Genomic DNA, 22,140 nt, shown 5'->3' on the forward strand with positions numbered 1-22,140 from the left:
TTTTCTCCAACACCACAGTTCAAAAGCATCAATTCTTCGGTGCTCAGCCTTCTTCACAGTCCAACTGTCACATCCATGCATGACCACAGGAAAAACCATAGCCTTGACTAGACGGACCTTAGTCGGCAAAGTAATATCTCTGCTTTTGAATATACTATCTAGGTTGGTCATAACTTCTCTTCCAAGGAGTAAGCGTCTTTTAATTTCATGGTTGCACTGATGTAAATTTTATATTCCTAATGGAAAAAAGGTAAAGAATTCATGAGATGCAATATTGTAGTAGTGTGTTTCCAGCGAAGGATTGAAGGGCCTGGGGAATTTTTGAAAAAACATCGTCTAAAATTATCTTTGATTTTAGTATTTAAAAAAATTTTTTATTGGTTTTTGTTTTTAGTGATGATATTTATTTTAATTTTCAAATGACATTAAAGGGAACCATGACCTTTTTATTTTACGAAAAAGAAACAGGAATCTGTTGATGCAGTATATTTTTCAGTTTAATACTTTTAATTTGATTAGACTTTCCTGAGAGTCTCTTAGTGACTTTGATGTTGGTGATTGTGATAGCAGCATCTCATCTTTCATGAAACTCACTCATGCCAGGCACTATTCTAAGCAATTACATTTTAGATATTTTATCTCACAGCATATATACAAGATATAAGGTATTAGTATCCCCAGTTATAGATGAGGAAACTGGCCTCATGTTTATGTCAAGTATTTATTATTTTTAGGGTCCTTGCATCTATATGAATACTTTTGTTAAATATTAATGAATAGTTTAGATATGTTTTTTAAATGTTAAATTTCATGATATTTCATTAAAAACTTACCCAGTGTCCACTGTTTTTATCCTTTTCAGGTATGCAGTTTTGTGTGGCTATGTATCTGAGTTTGAGGGCTTACAAAACAAAATTAACTACGGATATCGCTTCAAGGTATTTCTTGATATTAAAAACGTTTTAATGTAGCTTGTAATGTTCCATTAACAAGTATAAATCAAATTATTCAACCAATTTATCTCTAGGACTTCATCTTTTTTACTTAAATGAAATGTCAGTCTTTAAAAGTACTATGCCAAAAAGAATCAAGCTCTTTGGTTGATTAAAAATTATTATTATTATTATAGAACCTGAAAGAAGTCACACAGTAAATGAGTATTGTTTTTCTAAAGACAGAGTCTTAGCCTTTTGGTCGTGAGTTCACCTACATCATAAACATGGCTGGAATTAATTCATTAACATTTTCTACAAATTAATTTGTTAGGAGGAGTAGAATTCAATGGAGGGCTTAAATTTGCCATAATGGATGAGTAAAATGAGTACTGAACATACTCATTATTTATAATGTGCCTGTAGTTTTAGTCACAGTGGTTACCGGACTGGAAAAGATCAATTTTCATTCCAATCCAAGAAGTGCAATGGCAAAGAATGTTCAAGCTACCATACAATTGCACTCACATGCTAGCAAAGTTATGTTTAGACTCCTTCAATTTAGGCTTCAGCAGTACATGAACCGAGAACTTCCAGATGTACAAGCTGGATTTCAAAGAGGCAGAGGAACTAGAGACCAAATTGCCAATGTTTGTTACGTCATGGAGAAAGCAAGGGAGATCCAGAAAAATATCTACTTCTGCTCCATTGACTATGCTAAAGCCTTTGACTGTGTGGTTCAGCAACTGGAAAATTTTCAAAGAGATGGGAGTACCAGACCACCTTACCTGTCTCCTAAGAAGCGCCTGTTCGTGGGTCAAGAAGCAACAGTTAGAATTAGACATGGAACAACTGACTGGTTCAAAATTGGGAAAGGAGTACCTCAAGACTGTATATTGTCACCCTGGTTATTTAACTTCTTTGTAAAGTACATCATGTGAAATACTGGACTGATTGACTCACCAGCTGGAATCAAGATTTCTGGGACAAATATCTACAAGCTCTGATATGATGATACTGCTCCAATGAAAGTGAAGAGACTCTAAAGAGCCTCTTGATAAGGGTGAAAGAGGAGAGTGAAAAAGCTGGCTTGAAACTCACCATTCAAAAAACTAAGATCATGGCACCCAATCTCATTACTTCATGGCAAATAGATGGGGAAAAAGTGGAAACAGTGACAGGTTTTATTTTCTTGGGCTCTAAATGCAGATGGGCTCTAAATGGGCTCACTGCAGATGGTGACTGCAGCCGTGAAATGAAAAGATGCTTGCTGCTTGGAAGAAAAGCTAAGACAAACCTAGACAGCATATTAAAAAGCAGACGCCACACTGCCAGCAAAGGTCTGTAAAGGCAAAGCTATGGTTTTTCCAGTAGTCATGTGTGGTTGTGAGAGTTGGACCATAAAGAAGGCTGAGTGCTGAAGAATTGATACTTTTGAATTGCGGTGTTGGAGAAGACTCTTGAGAGTCTCTTGGACTGCAAGGAGATCCAACCAGTCAATCCTAAATGAGATCAAACCTGAATATTCACTGGAAGGGCTGATGCTGGAGCTGAAGCTCCAGTACTTTGGCTACCTGATGCAAAGAATTAACTCATTGGAAAAGCCTCTGATGCCTGGCAAGATTGAAGGCAAAAGGAGAAGAGGGCAGCCCAGGATGAGTTGGTTAGATAGCATCTCTAACTCAGTGGACATGAATTTGAGCAAACTCCAGGAGACAATGTAGGACAGAGGAGCCCGGCATGCTATAGTCCATGGGGCCACAAAGCATAGATATGACTTAGCAACTGAACAGCAACAATAAACAGTTATAGTCACTCAGTAAATAGCCCCTCGGGGTCAATAATTGTAAGGATGGGCAAAGAGTTCTTTGTTTTCCAGCTCCCTATAACCATTTGACAATGTCAGGTGGGTAGATTCCTCTATCACCTGGTTCTGCCCTTCTTTTTCTCCATTGTACCCACATCATTTGACAATCAGGAAGTATGAGGTAGCAAGTCATGGGCAGACAAAAATGCGACTTGGATGTTTTCTCTTTTTAAAATGACATCCTCTGTAGCCTTATTAAATCATAATCATACTTCTAGTTGTGAGCATTTTGATGACTGGATTATTGATAAGCTTAATTGTATTAATGATAAAGAGAAGGAAGAAACAATATCATAAAGTCCCTTTGAAATTGCTAGGCAGAGTTCCATTCACCACTGCCTGAAACTTGGGAGATGACATTTTCTTTTGAATTGTCTTTCAGGAACATCTAGATAAAGCAATCGAATTTTTACCTGAAGAACCCTTTTTGTATTACCTCAAGGGAAGATACTGTTATTCTGTAAGTTGAATGCTTCTATCTATAAATCTTACTTGAATATATTATGATTATATGATAGATGTTCAGTGGCTTACTCTTGTTTTACCTAGTGCCTGCTATAGAGAAAATTGTGAAATCAGTGCATATTTTATGAGTTTATAAATTTAACATATTATATCAATATATGTTGCATTACCATACAATATGGTCAGTTGCTTTATTTGCGTCTGGCTCTTCGTGACACCACGCCCTGTAGTCCATCAGGGTCCTCTGTCCATGGGATTCTCAAGGCAAGAATACTGGAGTGGGTTGCCTTGCCCTCCTCCAGGAGATCTTCCTGACTCAGGAATTGAACCCACATCTCCTGAATCACCTGCATTGCTGGCGGATTCTTTACTGCTGAGCCAGTCGGAAGGGCCACGTACGCTGTTTGATTTTATCGATGTATATGTCCTTTTCCTTTACCGCCTTTCCCTTTTCCCTAGAAGTAGTCACAGTGTTTCCCTTGATGTATCTTTTCTCAGGTGGTGATCAGCCACCTACACCCGTGTACCCTAGATTGATGCACTGCTCTCTGTTTTGTGAGAGGATTTTTTCATTTATCCGAGTTTACTGAGCATAAATTATGTGCTCACTGGCCAGAAGGTAAATAAAAAACCATCCTTATTGTCAAGGAACTTAATTTAGATGGGGACCTAAGATGTATAGAAATAAATAAAAGCAGCTGGTAAGTCTGAGACCCAGTGTGTTAAATGACACTCATTTACAGAAAGTTAACAGAATGTGAAAGTGTATCTTAACAGCTGCATGAAAAATTGCCCCAAAGAGAAATGTTATTTCTGAATGAGAAAACTGGGGTAGGCAGAAGATGAAGCTTTTTTTAATTGTGGCTTATAGAGGATTAGAGATAAAGCAGGAGGTTTTACTTTTAATGAGCACCTGCTGTGTATGTCACGTGTGTATTTTATACTTTATATTTCTTATCACATTTCATCCTTTTATGAGTAAGCAGTTTTATTATGCCAGCTTTAAATATTTTTTAAAAAATAGTATCACGACGGTAAGGAACTCCCCTGATTTAAAAATTGTTGACCCAGACTCATAGGAGCCTGGACCTAGAATGTACACTATTGGATTAGGCTTAAAAAAAAAACAAAAACCCAAGAAGGAAAATTTAATTCCAAATGGAACCTGATCTTCATGCCATAGGCAAATGGCAGAAGCTGATGCTAATCCTCCCTGGAGGATTGTACCTTCACACACAAGCCTTAGAACATTCTTACAGAGTTGAGCTCATATCATAGTCAAAAATAACAGAATACATACAAGGAAACATCATAAATGGAAGTCAGTAGAACAAACAAACAGAAAGAATAGAAGTACATCTGAAAGGACTTCAGATTTTGCAAACATGGAATACAGAGTATTAAACAGAGTTTTAAACAGCTATCTACGTATTGTGTTCCTAAAAATAAAATGAATTAGGGGAAAATGGATAAGGAGCATGAGACTACAAAAATGATCAGATCGATATGAAAAAGATAGAACAATTTCTGATAGATCTAGGTATATCAAAAATACTAGAGTGAGTAGCTATTCCCTTCTCCAGGGGATCTTCCCAACCCAGGGATCGGACCCAGGTCTCTCACATTGCAGGTGGATTCCTTACCATCTGAGCCACCAGGGAAGCCCAAGAATACTGGAGTGGGTAGCCTACCCTTTCTCCAGAGGATCTTCCCAACCCAGGAGTCAAACCGGGGTCTCCTGCATTGCAGGCGGATTGTTTACCAGCTGAGCTACCAGGGAAGCCCCATATAATGTGTTCCTAAAAATAAAATGAATCAGGGGAAAATGGATAAAGAACATGAGACTACAAAAATGATCAGGTAGATATGAAAAAAAAGAAACAATTTTAATGTATATTTTTGCATATAACATTTTTATATACAACTGTATATACAGTTTTTAATATACATTGCCATATGTAAAATAGAGAGCTAGTGGGAAATTGCTGTATAACACAGGCAGCTCAACCCAGTGCTCTGTGACAGCCAGAGGGGTGGGAGGGAGGTTCAAGAGGGAGTGGATACATGTATACATATGGCTGATCCGCACTATTGTACAGCAATAACCAATACAACATTGTAAAGCAATTATCCTCCAATTAAAAATAGATTTTAAAAAGAAGTATATTATTTGTGATTAAAAGAAAATTCAGTGGAAGGATTTAGTAGTAGATAGGCACTGCTAAAGAGAGAATTAACGACCTGTAGGATAAATGTGATGGAGAAGGCAATGGCACCCCAGTCCAGTACTCTTGCCTGGAAAATCCCATGGATGGAGGAGCCTGGTGGGCTGTAGTCCATGGGGTCACGAAGAGTCGGACACGACTGAGCGACTTCACTTTCACTTTTCACTTTCATGCATTGGAGAAGGAAATGGCAACCCACTCCAGTGTTCTTGCCTGGAGGATCCCAGGGACGGGGGAGCCTGGTGGGCTGCCGTCTACGGGGTCGCGCAGAGTCAGACACGACTGAAGCGACTTAGCAGCAGCAGCAGCAGAATAAATCTGAAAGCGTTGCCAGGAAGCAGCACAGAGGAACAGACAAAATATGAAGGGGAGATCAAAAGACACAGAAAGGAAGCAAGGATACTACATAGTGGTGGATTTTCACCCCCTCCTTTGATAATAAGAACAAGAGACAAAAAAGTGCTAGTAAGTATCTAAAACATTGATTGGAGCCTCACATTTAATAATTTTGATCTAATAAACATAGTTGAAAACATGTAGCTAGCCAAAGAGACCATACATTTTTTCAAGCATACGCAGAATGTTTACAAAATTGACCATACATGAGATCATGAAGCAAGTCAGAATTGATATCATATGGATTTTCTGATCATAAAGCAATTATATCAGTATTAGAAATTCAGAAACAAAACAGCTTAAAAACCATAAATCTTGAATTAGAAATAATAGGAAATGATCATTAAATAAGGAGATGCCATTTTATTCCCATTTGATACAAGTTTAAATTATTAATATGAGATGTTTCAAAAATATGGAATAACAGAAATTCTTACATTGTTGTGGGAGTACAAATCGATGTAACCATCTTAGAAACAATTGGGTATTATCTCTTGAATTTGATTGTTTGTTTACTGTATGACACTGGTACCTACCCTATAGAAACTCTTGCAAATGTGCATTAGAAGGATATATAAGAACGGCTGTAGCAGCCTTGTTTCTAAGAGCAAAAAAATGGAAAGAGGCCCAAATGTCCACTGAAAAAAAGAGTGGATGAAAAATCACTGATATATGTTTAAATGATGGATGTCTCAGAGCTGTTTAAATGACTGAACTTCAGTTACTCTAGATGAACTCTTAAAACCTATAATGTTAAGAGAAAACAAGTCAAAGAAGGAGATGAACAAGATATCTTCTTTTTCTAGTTCAAAAAAGAAAAAATAAGCATAGCAATAAAGTAACATTATGTAGAAAAGCCAGAGGATAATTTTGGGGGGATACTGACTCTGGAGAATCCCAGGGACAGGGGAGCCTGGTGGGCTGCCGTCTCTGGGGTCGCACAGAGTCAGACACGACTGAAGCGACATAGCAGCAGCAGTATTCTTTTTGAAGTATGGTTGACTTATGGTTATCATCTTAGTTTCAGGTGTAGAACGTGGTGAATGTAGTTTTTACAGATTGTGCGTGTGTGTTCAGTTGGTTCATGTCAGACTCCTTGTGACGCCAGGGACTGTGGCCCACCAGGATCTTCTGTCCATAGGATTTCCCAGGCAAGAATACTGGAGTGGGTTGTCATGCCCTCCTCCAGGGGATCTTCCTGACCCAGGGATTTAACCAGAGTCTCTTACGTCTCTTGCATTGGTAGACAAGTTCTTTACCACCAGGGCCACCTGGGAAGCCGCTTATATAGATGATACTACATTTAAAGTTATCATAAAATGTTGGTTATATTCCCTGTGCTATATGGTGTATCCTTATAGCTTACATAAGTTAATTGCTGCTGCTGCTGCTGCTGCTGCTAAGTCGCTTCAGTCGTGTCCAACTCTGTGCGACCTCATAGACGGCAGCCCACCAGGCTCCCCCGTCCCTGGGATTCTATAGGCAAGAACACTGGAGTGGGTTGCCATTTCCTTCTCCAATGCATGAACGTGAAAAGTGAAAATAAATTCACTCAGTCATGTCCAACCCTTAGCAACCCCATAGACTGCAGCCTATCAGGCTCCTCCATCCATGGGATTTTCCAGGCAAGAGTATTGGAGTGGGGTGCCATTGCCTTCTCCGATGTTAATAGTTACATAATATCAATAGTTAGTACCTCTTTTCTTTTTAACTGAGCTATAGTTGATGTACAATATTATGTAAGTTTCAGGTGTACAACACAGTAATTCACACTTCTTAAAGGTTACAGTCCATTTGAAGTTATTATAAAATATTTATAGAATAGTTTTTTTAAATAGGGGTTAATGGCTACCTTCTTAAAGGAAGTCAGTCCTGAATATTCTTTGGAAGGACTGATGCTGAAGCTGAAACTCCAATACTTTGGCCACCTACTGCAAAGAACTGACTCTTTGAAAAGACCCTGATGCTGGGAAGATTGGAGGCAGGAAGAGAAGGGGCTGACAGGGGATGAGATGGCTGGATGGCATTACTGACTCAATGGACGTGAGTTTGAGTAAACTCCGGGAGTTGGTGATGGACAGGGAGGCCTGGTGTGCTGCAGACCATGGGGTTGCAAAGAGTCAGACACGACTGAGTGACTGAACTGAACTGAACTGAATGGCTACCTCAGAGGGCTAGCATGCTGCATTCCATAGGGTCGCAAAGAGCTGGACACAACTGGGCAACTGAACAACAACAAAACAATGGCTACCTAGAACCCTTGAAAATGGCATTGAGAAGGAAGACATTTGATGGGGTTGTGGAAAGCATAGTTCCCCTTTTAAGTACTCATTTCTGAATCCCTTTAATCTTTTATATTATATATTTACTATTCATATTCGTTAAAAGTGAAAAAATTTAAAAAGAAAGCAAAAAACAAATGACAATATGAGATTTAATTTTGGTGGTTGTTGCTTTTTAAAAAATTCCCCTGAATTATAAATACACACACCGGGCCCTCATGGCACACTCCTTCTGGATTGAGGAACCTTGGCCTGTTTACGTTTCTGAGCTGCTGCATTCTGGTCAGGTTGGGAACATGGCAAAGGCAGAGTCCTGTAGCTACTGTATTCTATACAAGGAAATACTATTCACCATCTCACAATCAAGAATCACGTGAACAAACAGAATCAGCATCATTCCCCACCCCCAACCCCTTTCTTTGGACACAAGCCTGCTTAAGAGTATTTTAGATTGGTTTGGTAACCAGTGCTTTTCGAGCTCATGGTTTGTTAGAGTTATGAAAAAGGAAGGCAAGATACTAATACCATAAAGGTTATATTTCTAGTGTATATAACATGGATGTATATTTATATATATTGTATTGTATGCATTTCGGACTCTTTTGTTGACTGTGAGGGCTACTCCATTTCTTCTAAGGGATTCTTGCCCACAGTAGTAGATATAATGGTCATCTGAATTAAATTCGCCATTCCAGTCCATTTTAGTTCACTGATTCCTAAAATGTTGATGTTCACTCTTGCCGTCTGCTGCTTGACCACTTCCAATTTACCTTGATTCATGATGAGAATAGAACAGAATGATCTCTATTCATTTCCAAGGCAAACCATTCAATATCACAGTAATCCAAGTCTATGCCCTAACTAGTAATGCTGAAGAAGCTGAAGTTGAACGGTTCTATGAAGACCTATAAGACCTTCTAGAACACCCAAAAAAGATGTCCTTTCATTATAGGGGACAGGAATGCAAAAGTAGGAAGTCAAGAGATACCTGGAGTAATAGGCAAATTTGGCCTTGGAGTACAAAATGAAGAAGGGCAAAGGCCAACAGAGTTTTGCCAATAGATCAAACTGGTCATAGCAGACACCTTCCAACAACACAAGAGAAGACTCTACACATGGACATCACCAGATAGTCAATACCGAAATCAGATTGATTATATTCTTTGCAGCCAAAGATGGAGAAGCTCCATACAGTCAGCAAAAACAAGACTGGGAGCTGATTGTGGCTCAGATCATGAACTCCTTCTTGCCAAAATCAGACTTAAATTGAAGAAAGTAGGGAAAACCGCTAGACCATTCAGGCATGATCGGAATCAAATCCCTTATGATTATACAGTGGAAGTGACAAATAGATTCAAGGGATTAGATCTGATAGACAGAGTGCCTGAAGAACTATGGACGGGTGTTCATGACATTGTACAGGAGGCAGTGATCAAGACCATCCCCAAGAAGAAGAAATGCAAAAAGGCAAAATGATTGTCTGAGGAGGCCTTACAAATAGCTGAGAAAAGAGAAGTGAAAGGAAAAGGAGAAAAGGAAAGATATACCCCTTTGAATGCAAAGTTCCAAAGAATAGCAAGGAGAGATAAGAAAGCCTTCTCCAGTGACCAGTGCAAAGAAATAGAGGAAAACACTAGAAGGGGAAAGACTAGAGATCTCTTAAAGAAAATTAGAGATACTAAGGGAACATTTCATGCAAAGATGGGCTCAATAAAGGACAGAAATGGTATAGACCTCAGCAGATGAATGGATAAGAAAGCTGTGGTACATATACACAATGGAGTATTACTCAGCCATTAAAAAGAATACATTTGAATCAGTTCTCATGAGGTGGATGAAACTGGAGCCGATTATACAGAGTGAAGTAAGCCAGAAAGAAAAACACCAATACAGTATACTAACGCATATATATGGAGTTTAGAAAGATGGTAACGATAACCCTGTATGCGAGACAGCAAAAGAGACACAGATGTATAGAACAGACTTTTGGACTCTGTGGGAGAGGGAGAGGGTGGGATGATTTGGGGGAATGGCGTTGAAACAGGTATAATATCATGTAAGAAACAAATTGCCAGTCTAGGTTCGATGCAGGATACAGGATGCTTGGGGCTGGTGCACTGGGATGACCCAGAGAGATGGTATGGGGAGGGAGGTGGGAGGAGGGTTCAGGATTGGGAACTCCTGTACACCCATGGTGGATTCATGTTGACGTATGGCAAAACCAATACAATATTGTAAAGTAACATAAAGTAAAAAAAAAAAAAGGAAAGAAAAGAGATGGTATGGACCTAACAGAAGCAGAAGATATTAAGAAGAGGTGGCAAGAATACACAGAAAAACTGTACAAAAAAGATCTTCACAACCAAGATAATCACGATGGTGTGATCACTCACCTAGAGCCAGACATCCTGGAATGTGAAGTCAAGTGGGCCTTAGGAAGCATCACTACGAACAAAGCTAGTGGAGGTGATGGAATTCCAGTTGAGCTCTTTCAAATCCTAAAAGATTATGCTGTGAAAGTGCTACACTCAATATGCCAGCACATTTGGAAAACTCAGCAGTGGCCACAGGACTGGAAAAGGTCAATTTTCATTCCAGTCCCAAAGAAAGGCAATGCCAAGGAATGCTCAAACTACTGCACGATTGTACTCATCTCACACACTAGTAAAGTAATGCTCAAAATTCTCCAAGCCAGGCTTCAACAGTACGTGAACTGTGAACTTCCACATGTTCAAGCTGGATTTAAAAAAGGCAGAGGAACCAGAGATCAAATTGCTAACATCTGCTGGATCACTGAAAAAGAAAGAGAGTTCCAGAAAGACATCTATTTCTGCTTTGTTGACTATGCCAAAGCCTTTGACTGTGTGGATCACAACAAACTGTGGAAAATTCTGAGAGAGATGGGAATACAAGACCACCTGACCTGCCTCCTGAGAAATCTGTATGCAGGTCAGGAAGCAACAGTTAGAACTGGACATGGAACAACAGACTGGTTCCAAATCAGGAAAGGAGTACGTCAAGGCTGTATATTGTCACCCTGCTTATTTAACTTACATGCAGAGTATATCATGTGAAATGCCAGACTGAATGAAGCACAAGCTGAAATCAAGACTGCCAGGAGAAATATCAATATCTCAGATATGCAGATGACACCACCCTTATTGCAGAAATTGAAGAAGAACTAAAGAGCCTCTTGATGAAAGTCAAAGAGGAGAGTGAAAAAGTTGATTTAAAACTCAACATTCAAAAATCCAAGATCATGGCATCTGGTCCCATCACTTCTTGGCAAATAGATGGAGAAACAATGCAAATAGTAGGAGACTTTATTTTGGGGGGATCTCCAAAATCACTGCAGATGGTGACTTCAGCCATGAAATTAAAAGATGCTTGCTCCTTGGAAGAAAGGCTATGGCCAACCTAGACAGCATATTAAAAAGCAGAGACAGTACTTTGCCAACAAGGGTTTGTCTAGTCAAAGTGATGGTTTTTCCAGTAGTCGTACATGGATTTGAGAACTGGACTATAAAGAAAGCTGGGAGCCAAAGAATTGATGCTTTTGAACTGTGGTGTTGGAGAAGTCTCTTGAGAGTCCCTTGGACAGCAAGGAGATCCAAACAGTCCATCCTAAAGGAAATCAGTCCTGAATATTCATTGGAAGGACTGATGCTGAAGCTGAACCTCCAATACTTTGGCTACCTGATGCGAAAAACAGACTCATTTGAAAAGACTGATGCTGGGCAAGATTGAAGGCAGGAGAAGGGGACAACAAAGGATAAGATGTTTGGATGGCATCACCAACTCTATGGACATGAGTTTGAGCAAGCACCAGGAGGTGGTGAAGGACAGGGAAGCCTGGCATGCTGCAGTCCATGGGGTCGCAAAGGGTCAGACACGACTGAATGACTAAACTGAAACTGACAGCCTGATATTGTGTGCATCCCCTACATATGTGCATACACGCGTGCATCTGAGGAGAGATTGTTCATTCAAAAGGTGGTCAGCTGTCTGAGTGATGTTGCTGTATATTTGCAGGTCTCAAAACTGAGCTGGATTGAGAGAAAAATGGCTGCTACTCTGTTTGGAAGTATACCATCCTCAACTGTACAAGAAGCTTTGCAAAATTTCCTTAAGGTATGTTTTGCCTATCCATTATTTCAATGTCAGTCTGGCTCCTGTCTTCATCAGGCCCAGCTACCATTGCTGTCAAGGAAATCTTTCTCTTGTCCATGTGTAGACCTGTAACTGAAGCCCCAGATTGTGTCCTCATTTTGGCATGTTCAAACTACTTCTTAGAGGATAGTTCTGTGCTAAGTCCTAGGTGTGGCAGCCCTTACTGCCAAATCCAGTATAGCTCTCCAGACGGTTTATGTACAAAAGCATTCACGGCCTAATTTTTAGAAAGCGTGCATGCTCAGTTGCTCAGTCATGTCCAACTCTTTGGCACCCCATGGTCTGAAGCCTGCCAGGCTCCTCTGTCCATGGGATTTTCCCATCAAGAATGCTGGCATAGGTTTCCATTTCCTCCTCCAGGGGATCTTCCCGTCCGTGGGATCGAACCCGTGTCTCCTGCTTCTCCTGCATTGGCAGATGGATTCTTTACCACTCGGCCCACCTGGGAAACCCTCCTGATTATTAGACTTGGTCCAAAATACTCCTGATTATCCTAACATAGAACCAGTTTAATCTTAAATATAAAAGTTGCCAAGAAGATGAGTTATTTTAAAAGTTACTCTTTGAATTGCAGACGGTCCTATGGATTCGTGGGGCATCAGACCAAACCAGGATTTTCATTTCCATCCTAAAATGTACAATTGCTCTGCTGATAAACTCTAAATAGTAATATGTGTGTGTGCACACATGAGAATGTGTAATATATCCACACATTTAACCAACTTGCTGTTGGGCTAATCTCTTCATTTTTCTCTGGAACCAATTATGGAATCTTACAGATACTGATTTTTCTTTTCCCTCCTGCCTACTTCAGATTTGTAACAATATAGAGAAAATCAGGCTCTGAACAGTATTGTCAAATATATTTTAAAGGCTAGTATTTTTTGGTATATTTTAGGGCTCGATTTTGTAGAACCTAGAGGGAGTTTAAAAATCATATTCTAAGATAGCAAATATACTTCACTTCTCTGAACAATGGCTAGTAGCTTTTTGAAGAAATAAGTATTCTGAAATCAAGCCTGTACCCAGTGGGATAAAGTATGGATATATAAGTACAAGGGCTGTATGTTTCTTCTTTTTTATTTAGTGTGGTGTTTTTTGTTTTGTAAGAAAGGGAATCAAGACATCAGGAATGTAACTTTTTCCAGTGTCACACAATAGCAGGTCAAAGACATGAGTGAAGTCTGATACTGTATTAACCCTTCAGCTTCTTTCTAACATCAAGAGTTAGTTTTCCCTTGTTAAATTTTATAAGGATATAGATCATCGTGCATTTAAAATGATTTATAAAAGTTGCTGTGTTCATGGGGCTTCCCTGGTAGCCCAGCTGGTAAAGAATCAGCCTGCAATGCAGGAGACCCTGGTTCAATTGCTGGGTTGGGAAGTTTCCCTGGAGAAGGGATAGGCTACCCACTCCAGTGTTCTTGGGCTTCCCTGGTAGCCCAGCTGGTAAAGAATCTGCCTGCAATGTGGGAGACCTGGGTCCAATTCCTGGGTTGGGAAGATTCCCTGGAGAAGGTAACAGCTACCCACTCCAGTATTCTTGCCTGGAGAATCCCCATGGACTGAGGAGCCTGGCGGGCTCCACTCCATGGGGTCACAAAGACTCGAACACAACTAAGTGACTAATCACATGTTCATTAGCAAAAATCTCATTTGAACTTTAAACCCATTTTTGATGGTATCAAAGTTATAATTAGAGGGTCAGGTTTTCAGGACATGGAACAAAAGTTCTTAAGGTGCTTCTGCACCTGAAGTATTACACAGATAAAATCAAAAGTAAGTAAGAAGCACAGTGATATAGAGGTACAAACTCTGAAACCAGACCACCTGGTTAAATCCCAGTTCTGCTTTTTACTGGCTGACTGACAGTGGGCAAGTTGCTTAATATCTTTCTGTCTCAGTTTAATCAATAACATGGAGGTGATAGTATTGTTGTGAAGGTTAAATAAGTTAATCCAATCAAATTGCTTAGAGAGTGCCCAGGACCTCATAAGTGCTCAATAAAGGCTCAAAGAATTTTAACTTCATTAAAATGTAAAAGAAAAGAAAGAAAGTTAGTCGCTCAGTTGTGTCTGTCTGTCTGAGAGCCCATGGACTCTAGCCCACCAGGCTCCTCTGACCATGGAATTCTCCAGGAAGGAATACTGGGGTGGGTAGCCATTCCCTTCTCCAGGGGATCTTCCCCACCCAGGGATTGAACCTGAGTCTCCTGCATTGCAGGCAGTTTCTTCACTGTCTGAGCCAGCAGGGAAACCCTCATTGTAAACACCTCGTCGAACCATCTTGAGGACCTCACCATTCCGTTACGACTTAGATATTGTCTGAAATGCATTCCACAGTGTTTGTCAAGAGGATGAGAAGGCATCAGGAATGCTTCACCCCATATTTACTGCAGCACACGAGGGTACCGAGCAGCCTAGAGTGCTGAGGGCTGAGGGCTGTGGAGGAACTGAGAAGCCTGAGGGGACAAGCAAGGAAAAAGAAACAGCACATACCGTGGCTCCCACACTCCATGTTTCTGCACCCCCGCTGGTCCTAACAGGAAGTCATGTTGTCAGAACCCAGACTGGAAGTCCTGCCCCACTCCATTGCCTCCAAAGAGGTTCACAGGAATACAGCTCCAGAGCCATGCCGTTCTCTCCTGTAGAGAGAGAGCTCTAGTTTTAGAATCAGACAGTTTAAGAGCTGAGACTTACTGTTAATATGACATGGACCTGTTTGTTTATTTCCCCTAACCTTAAATTCTTTATCAGTAAGGTAGGCATAATAATACCTAATTTTGTTTTTGTGAAAATTACATGAAATAATACATGTAGTTTTCTTGGCCCATGGTCTCACACACTAAGTGCTCTAACTAAAAAGAAACATTGCTGATATTGCTGTTATTTTTTTTATATAACCAGTGAAATCTAGTTCTCCACAGCCTCAAAACATCTAGGGAGGTGGTTTGAGACCAAGACATCTGCAAATGGGATTCTTTTAAGATATAGCATGCTTCCCACTTCATCCAAAATTATGGCCTGATTCCCTCAGTCAGTGGTTTTTAACCTTGTCTATGCGAACTGAACAGAACTGATACATTTGAATTGTCTGGAGAGCTTTAAAAAATGCTAACCCAGGCTACAACCCAGACTAATTATTTCAGAATATCTGAATATATTAAGATATAGTTTATGTACAATTATATACACCCATTTTATGTGTACAGTTCTGTGAAATTTGACAAGTTGGTATACTTATGTAACTACCACCACTTTGCCTATTTTAAAGTTTTGTATAAATGGAATCATAGCTTTGATACTTTGTATATCTGGCTTCCTTTGCTCTGCATGTTTTGAGAGGCAGTCAATTTATTGAATGTATTTGTGATTGCCTCATAATATTCCATCACATGGATTTACAACAATTTACTTATGCATTTACCTATTGATGGACATTTGAGTTGTTCCCGGCTTGGAGCTATTATGAATAAAGTGTTTATGATCATTCATAGGCAAGCTTTCATGTAGACATGTTTTAAATTTTCTTAGGTAAATACCTATGATTGGAATTGTGGTACAACGCAGTTTTAAAGCTTGACCTGTTTTTATAGATCTCAAGGTCCTTCATGTGCAGCCCGTGACATGTTGGAGCACTCCTGGATGGGTGTGTGTAGTAGAAGACAGGTGTGGCAATTTTGACCATCCTGATGTCACTCACTGTTAGCAGTCACAAGATCCCCGAATCTTCCTTAGTGGTTTCACCAGCTGCTAAGCTGCCTTCTGTGACTTGATATGACAGAGGGCTGCTGCATGAGTTCATGAGATGTTTTAAAACAAAGCTAATTTATTCAGCAGTGTTTTTTAAGCGTACACCTAATACCAAATGAAGGGAACACAGAAATGACCGTAACAGCTCCTGCCTTTGGGGAACTTGGATGACCAAGATGAAGTAAGCAAGTACAGTATTTTCTACCAGATGTTATGGGATAGTTTGAAGAACATCATAGAAACTGCCTGTTAATTAAAACATTCTATTGAATAGCCCAACCTTCCTTGTTATGCAGCTAATGCCTTTGGCAAAGGTCAGAATCTGCTCCATTTTACTATGTAAGTGTTGTTAGCAGCCTGCCTCTGTTCCTTTGTTGTTGTTCAGTCACTAAGCCGTGTCCAGCTCTTTGCCACCCCATGGCTGCAGCAGACCAGGCTTCCCTGTCCTGCACCCTCTCATCCTGCTTTCGATCTTTCCCAGCATCAGGATCTTTTCAGTGAGTCGGCTCTTCCCTTCAGATGGCCGGAGTATTGGAGCTTCAGCTTCAGCATCAGTCCTTCCAATGAATATTCAGGCTTGATTTCCTTTGGAATTGACTGGTTTGATCTCCTTACTGCCCAAGAGACTCTCAAGAGTCTTCTCCAATACTACAATTCAAAAACATCAATTCGTTAACGCTCAGCCTTCCCTGTGGTCCACCTCTCACATCCATGCATGACTACTGGAAAAACCATAGCTTTTAAAGATATTTATTTGTTTATTTATTAACTGAAGGATAAATGCTTTACATAATTTTGTTGTTTTCTGCTAAACATCGACATGAATTAGCCATAGGGTGGCTCAGATGGCAAAACCAAAAAACTTTGACTGTACGGACCTTTGTCAGCAGTGATGTCTCTGCTTTTTAATACACTGTCTAGGTTTGTCAGGGTTTTCCTTCTGAGGAGTAAGCATCTTTTAATTTCATGGCTGCACTGTGCTCAGTGATTTTGTTCCTTTGGATTTCTTTTTTTTTAACCATAAGCACAAAAAGAGGTGCTCTGACTTATGATCTTTCTGGTTAATTAGACATAAGTATTAAAGTATATATGTGAAATTAAAATGCCAACATTAAAGAATTAAGCTGCTGATGTGCCTCTGTTGGGACAAGTTATCTAGATAGGATTTGGACAGAATGAGGGCAACTACTGGACATCAATCAAATAAAGTTTAATCCAGGTCCTTTTTTTTTCTTCTGCTTTTATTGAAGTATAATGGACATGTAGCACTGTATAAGTTTAAAGTGTACAGAATAACGATTTGACTTATATACATCATGAAATGATTATCACAATAAGTTTAGTGAGCATTCATCATCTCCATGTGGGAACAACATTAAAGAAATTTAAAATTTTTTAACTCAAAGAGTTAAAATGGAAATAATTGGACAAGAGAGAAGGAGCCGGGAGGACCAGAACCCACTGGCACCATGGATGGCTCTGTTGGACTTTCAAGGCTTTGGCCAGGACTGAACAGCAACTTCCTTCAGTCTGTCGGCAGCTCCGGTGTTTCGCTAACAGGTTCTAGGCCAGATCCACACGTTGTGCATCCACTCAGTCTTAAAGAGTTACACCTCGTCTGGCTTCCTAGCCCAAGAGACTTTGTCCTCCTCCTCCTCCTCCCAGGACCCTTCTCTTGGATTCTGCAGAGAATAAGTGGCCTTTACAAGGGATGTGCTCTCATAAGGCGTTGGAACATTCCTCAGAACCCTAGCTCTTGCTTTCCCCTCTGTTCATCCTTAAAATGTAGGTATCTTTTGACTCCGAAATCCAACTTCTGGGAATCTCTCCTGCACACATCACACGGGCATGTAGGAGCAAGGGTGTACATTGATCATTGTTAGTAATCGTGAAAAATAAGTGTAAATGTCTAACGGCGATGCTTAATTCAATCGTAGTGTCTATGTAGTATGAAATACAGCTCCTAGAAACTAAGGGGTAGATTTGTGTTCATGCCTGTGATATGTTGAGGGGAAAAAAGAGTGTGGGACCAATAAGTAGGAAATGCTCCTATTTAAATTTTTTTTCAGAAATGAGTCATCTTGAGTAGTGGGGAGGTAGGAAGTGGGAGGCAGGGAGTTCCTCTGCTTAAAGGTCTATAGGATGCATTTGTCAAACTGTTAAGAGTGGTTGCCCCTGGGGAAATAGATCATAATTGAGAATAAAATTGAAACAGAGAAGCTTTCACTTTTTAATTTTGAATATGTCTGATAAGTTGTAAAACAAGCATATATTTGTAAATTTTTTTAAAGCATCCTCCTTTTGGCTTCTGCCTCCTTCTGTGTTGGGGATCGGGGTCCCAACCTGGGAGCTTCAAAATCTGGCTCCAATGCAAAGACAGACTTAGGTTCTAAGAAGAGTTCTCTAGTAGCAACACCACATATCTGGCGAAATTCTTATTTACCAGAGGTAAAGAAAAGGAAGTGGTACATGAGACACTAGCAGATGAGGCATAAAGAACTTTATCATACCCACTAACTAAAATCTGCAAGGTAGTTTGCCACTTTGACTAGTTATTTTCAGCATCTGCCTTTTATTTAAAAGAACTTGACATCATGGGCCTCAGTTATTATTCAGCTCGTACAGAATGTGTTGAAATCATCAGAAATCAAACATTAATGTAGTGGAAGATGCTTGCCGTGGAATGCAAGTCACACTCCACTCCTGCTTCCTAAGGAGATTGTAGGGACTTGTCCTGAGGGGCCTGTACCACCAGTTGTTTTGTCCCTGGAAGAAAAAAAAGAAAGGATAGAGAAGGGGAAGTGAGGAAGATGGTTATACAAGGTGATCCCCAAATCTTAAAGTATCTCATTGCTCTGTAAGCTTTATGACCACAGTAACAATCCCATTTTAATGGGTAAGCTCAAAAGCTGTATTTCCACCCAAAAGATGCTTGAGCTGATAAAATGATTCCAATGTGACACAACCAACCTAAATTCTTAGGGTAACGTGGTTCATGTCTGATTTATTGAAATATATCTCCTTTACTTGGTGTTCTCATATTTCCCTGATAGTCTCTTTTCTGTTTTCTCTTAAAATCAGGTTGAAGAACTACAGCCTGGGTTTTCTAAGTCCAATTACATGTTCATGGCCAAGGTAATGAAGACCACTTTTCTAAGATCACTTTGAATCCGTTGCACAAAGATGCGCTGCCCTTCATAATATTGTTTTCATTTCTAGTGTTATGTCGATCTTAATCAAATCGACAATGCTGTGAAGTTCTGTAATTTGGCGATGTTGCTTCCGTGTATTACCAAAGAGGTAAGTCCACACAGTAACCAGGAGCACTATTTATTTTATTAGTACAATTCCAGCCTCAACTACGAGCAAGTGGCTTAGATACATCTGGAGTTTTTCCTCTATCCTAAAAGATTTTAACTTGGATTTAACATGTACTATGAAGTTTTAAAAGCTGCTATAGATAACCCTTCACTAGGAGACCCCTTGTATCTTTAATAGCCATGAAAATCAGCTGTGAGCTAGCAGTTAAGATATGGTGATGCTCGTTGGGTGTTACACAGCAGGGAGTAAGACAAGTCCCAGAGGAAGGATGGAGGAAGGTGTAATTCTGCAGAGCTGGTGATTACACTGGGCGAGGCAGCAAGCAAGCTAGACAGGCCACCCCCCCGACAGCAGGAGGAGGGTCCGTGCAGTGGCCACCATCAGTCCCCAGTGCACAGCAGGCTGTGACTGTCCAAGGCCGTGGAGAGGACTGAAAATACATACTAACATTTTCTCGGTCTTTGAACCCCGTTAATGAAAAAGAAGCAGTCGTATTACTTCTTGCCTCTTTTCCCACTAATTCAGAATTCTGGATGTGCTCTAAGTTTTAAGAATTTCACAGTGTTAACAGCGCAGTCTGTGTTCCTGTATACAGGTATTGTGGGAACAAAAAGAAATAGATAAATGTTTTCCTGTTCCCATCTCATGTGCTGTGCTGGGCTCATTGAACTCTTTGTGACCCTTTGGCCAGGCTCCTCTGTCCGTGGGATTTTTCAGGCAAGAATACTGGCGTGGGTTGCCATTTCCTTCTCTAGGGGAATCTTCCTGACCCAGGGATCAAACTTGTGCCTTTTGTGTCTCCTGCATGGGCAGGCGGATTCTTTACCACTGAGCCACCTGGAAAGGAAACAGCCCTCCTTCTCCAGAAGACAGGTTGTGTAACTTTTTCAGCAGAAAACAGGTTTTGTACCCCCAGGTTGCCTGCTCCTTTTTAGTGGTCAGGACCCTATTGTCTTTCACATCTCTCCTGAGCAATGCCAGTTTGGGTTACATGCAGTCATTTTAAACTAAGTGTCTATGCATTCCTATTAGAAAGTTAAAATGAAAGTTGCTCAGTCATGTCCGACTCTTTGCAACCCCATGGATTATACAGTCCATGGAATTCTCCTGGCCAGAATACTAGAGTGGGTAGCCATTCCCTTCTCCAGGGGAATCTTCCCAACCCAGGGATCAAACCCAAGTCCCCCACATTGCGGCGATTCTTTACCAACTAAGCCACCAGGGAAGCCTATGCATTCTTATTAGAGTACAAGATTAAAATGCAATATGATAATTTAATATGATAATACTTGGTGTGAAATGCAAGTATCTATGCATGACATTTAGGGCTCTCACAAGAAGGCCAAATTGATGAGCTTTAGGGTTTGATCCTTGGTTGCTAAGTCTTATCTCCCTTTCTTTCTCCCTGCCAGCCAAACCTACCCTCCATGGCTTCAAATGCTACATACCTACCAGGGATCCTCAAATGTGTGTCTCTAGACCTCTCCTCTGGGTCTAGACCTGATTATCCAATGTTCTGCTTGACATCTCCGTTTGGATGACTCACAGACATCTCAGACTCAACTCATCGTTAGTCCTTTGCATCCACTCTTCCTCCATCTGCCCCTCTTAGTAAATGGCACCTCCATCCCCATAACTAGGAAAGCTGGGAATGCTCTTTGACTCTTCCTTGTCTCTCAGCACCCCCAAACCAGATGTCTCCCCAGCCACCAAGTTCTCAGAGTTGTTCTAAAACATGCCTTGAGTCATCCAGGCATGCGTGCGTGCTCCCTCTCTCTCTCCCCATCTCAGTCTCCAGCCAGCCCTCCAAGCAGGGCACCATCCTCTTTCACCCGAGCTGCAATATTGTAAACCTCCCAGCTGGCCTCTTGCCCCTGCTCAGTCATTGCTGGCTCTCAGTGTCAGCCAAAGCCATAGATTAAGCATAAGCCTCACATGTCACTTCCTTGCTTGAACACACTTTGCTTTTAGGATGTAGTTCAGAATTTTTAGCACGCCTTTCAGGGCTGGCGCCACCCAGCCTCTCAGGCTTCATAGTTCCCGTCTCTCCTCTGCGCTGTGCTCCTTCCGCCTTGCGCCCTTGTCATATGATGTTCCCTCTTTCTGAAACACTCCCTTACGAACCACCCCCCACTCCCTTCATCCTTCAAGCCTCACCATAAACGGCATTTCTTCAGGCAAGATTCCCCTGGCACTCTCAGGCAAGAAGGTACCTCGTGCTTTTCCTTCTTGTCATTTGGGACAGTTGTGATTCTGTAGTTATTTGCGTGGTTGTTCCATGAAAGTAGCAACTAGGTGGTTTTCATTCATCACTGTCTTCCTGGTGCCAAATATAGCGCCCGGCATATAACAAGGACTCCATAAGTATTGGTAGGAAGCCTCCAAAGACTAATACCATACAAAAGAAAAAGAATAGTGCTAATAAGTAATACTAAATAGCTACGCTGTGCTGAGTCACTCAGTTTTGTCCGACTCTTTGCGACCCCATGGACTGTAGCCTCCCAGGCTTCTCTGTCCATGGGGATTCTCCAGGCAAGAACACTGGAATGGGTTGCCATGCCCTCCTCCAGAGGATCTTCCCAACCCAGGAATCGAACCCAAGTCTTTCACATTGCAGGCGGATTCTTTCCTTTCTGAGCCACCAGAGAAGTCCAAGAATACTGGAATGGGTAGCCTATCCCTTCTCCAGGGGAGCTTCCCTACCCAGGAATCGAACCCAGGTCTTCCACA

At 40.8% G+C, this 22,140-nt stretch overlaps 1 protein-coding gene across 1 annotated transcript in view; it reads left to right on the forward strand.

The window, feature by feature from the left end:
• Positions 1–22,140, forward strand: part of RMDN2 (regulator of microtubule dynamics 2) — a 54,713-nt gene that overhangs the window by 22,590 nt on the left and 9,983 nt on the right. Inside the window, exons 6-10 of the mRNA XM_052649341.1 lie at positions 863–938; positions 3,182–3,259; positions 12,200–12,298; positions 19,171–19,224; positions 19,309–19,389. Of these exons, the coding sequence (XP_052505301.1) occupies positions 863–938; positions 3,182–3,259; positions 12,200–12,298; positions 19,171–19,224; positions 19,309–19,389 (388 nt within the window). The remainder of the gene's footprint in view (positions 1–862; positions 939–3,181; positions 3,260–12,199; positions 12,299–19,170; positions 19,225–19,308; positions 19,390–22,140) is intronic.

The sequence above is a fragment of the Budorcas taxicolor genome, chromosome 11, assembly GCF_023091745.1.
Source record: "Budorcas taxicolor isolate Tak-1 chromosome 11, Takin1.1, whole genome shotgun sequence".
NCBI classification, from domain to species: domain Eukaryota; kingdom Metazoa; phylum Chordata; class Mammalia; order Artiodactyla; family Bovidae; genus Budorcas; species Budorcas taxicolor.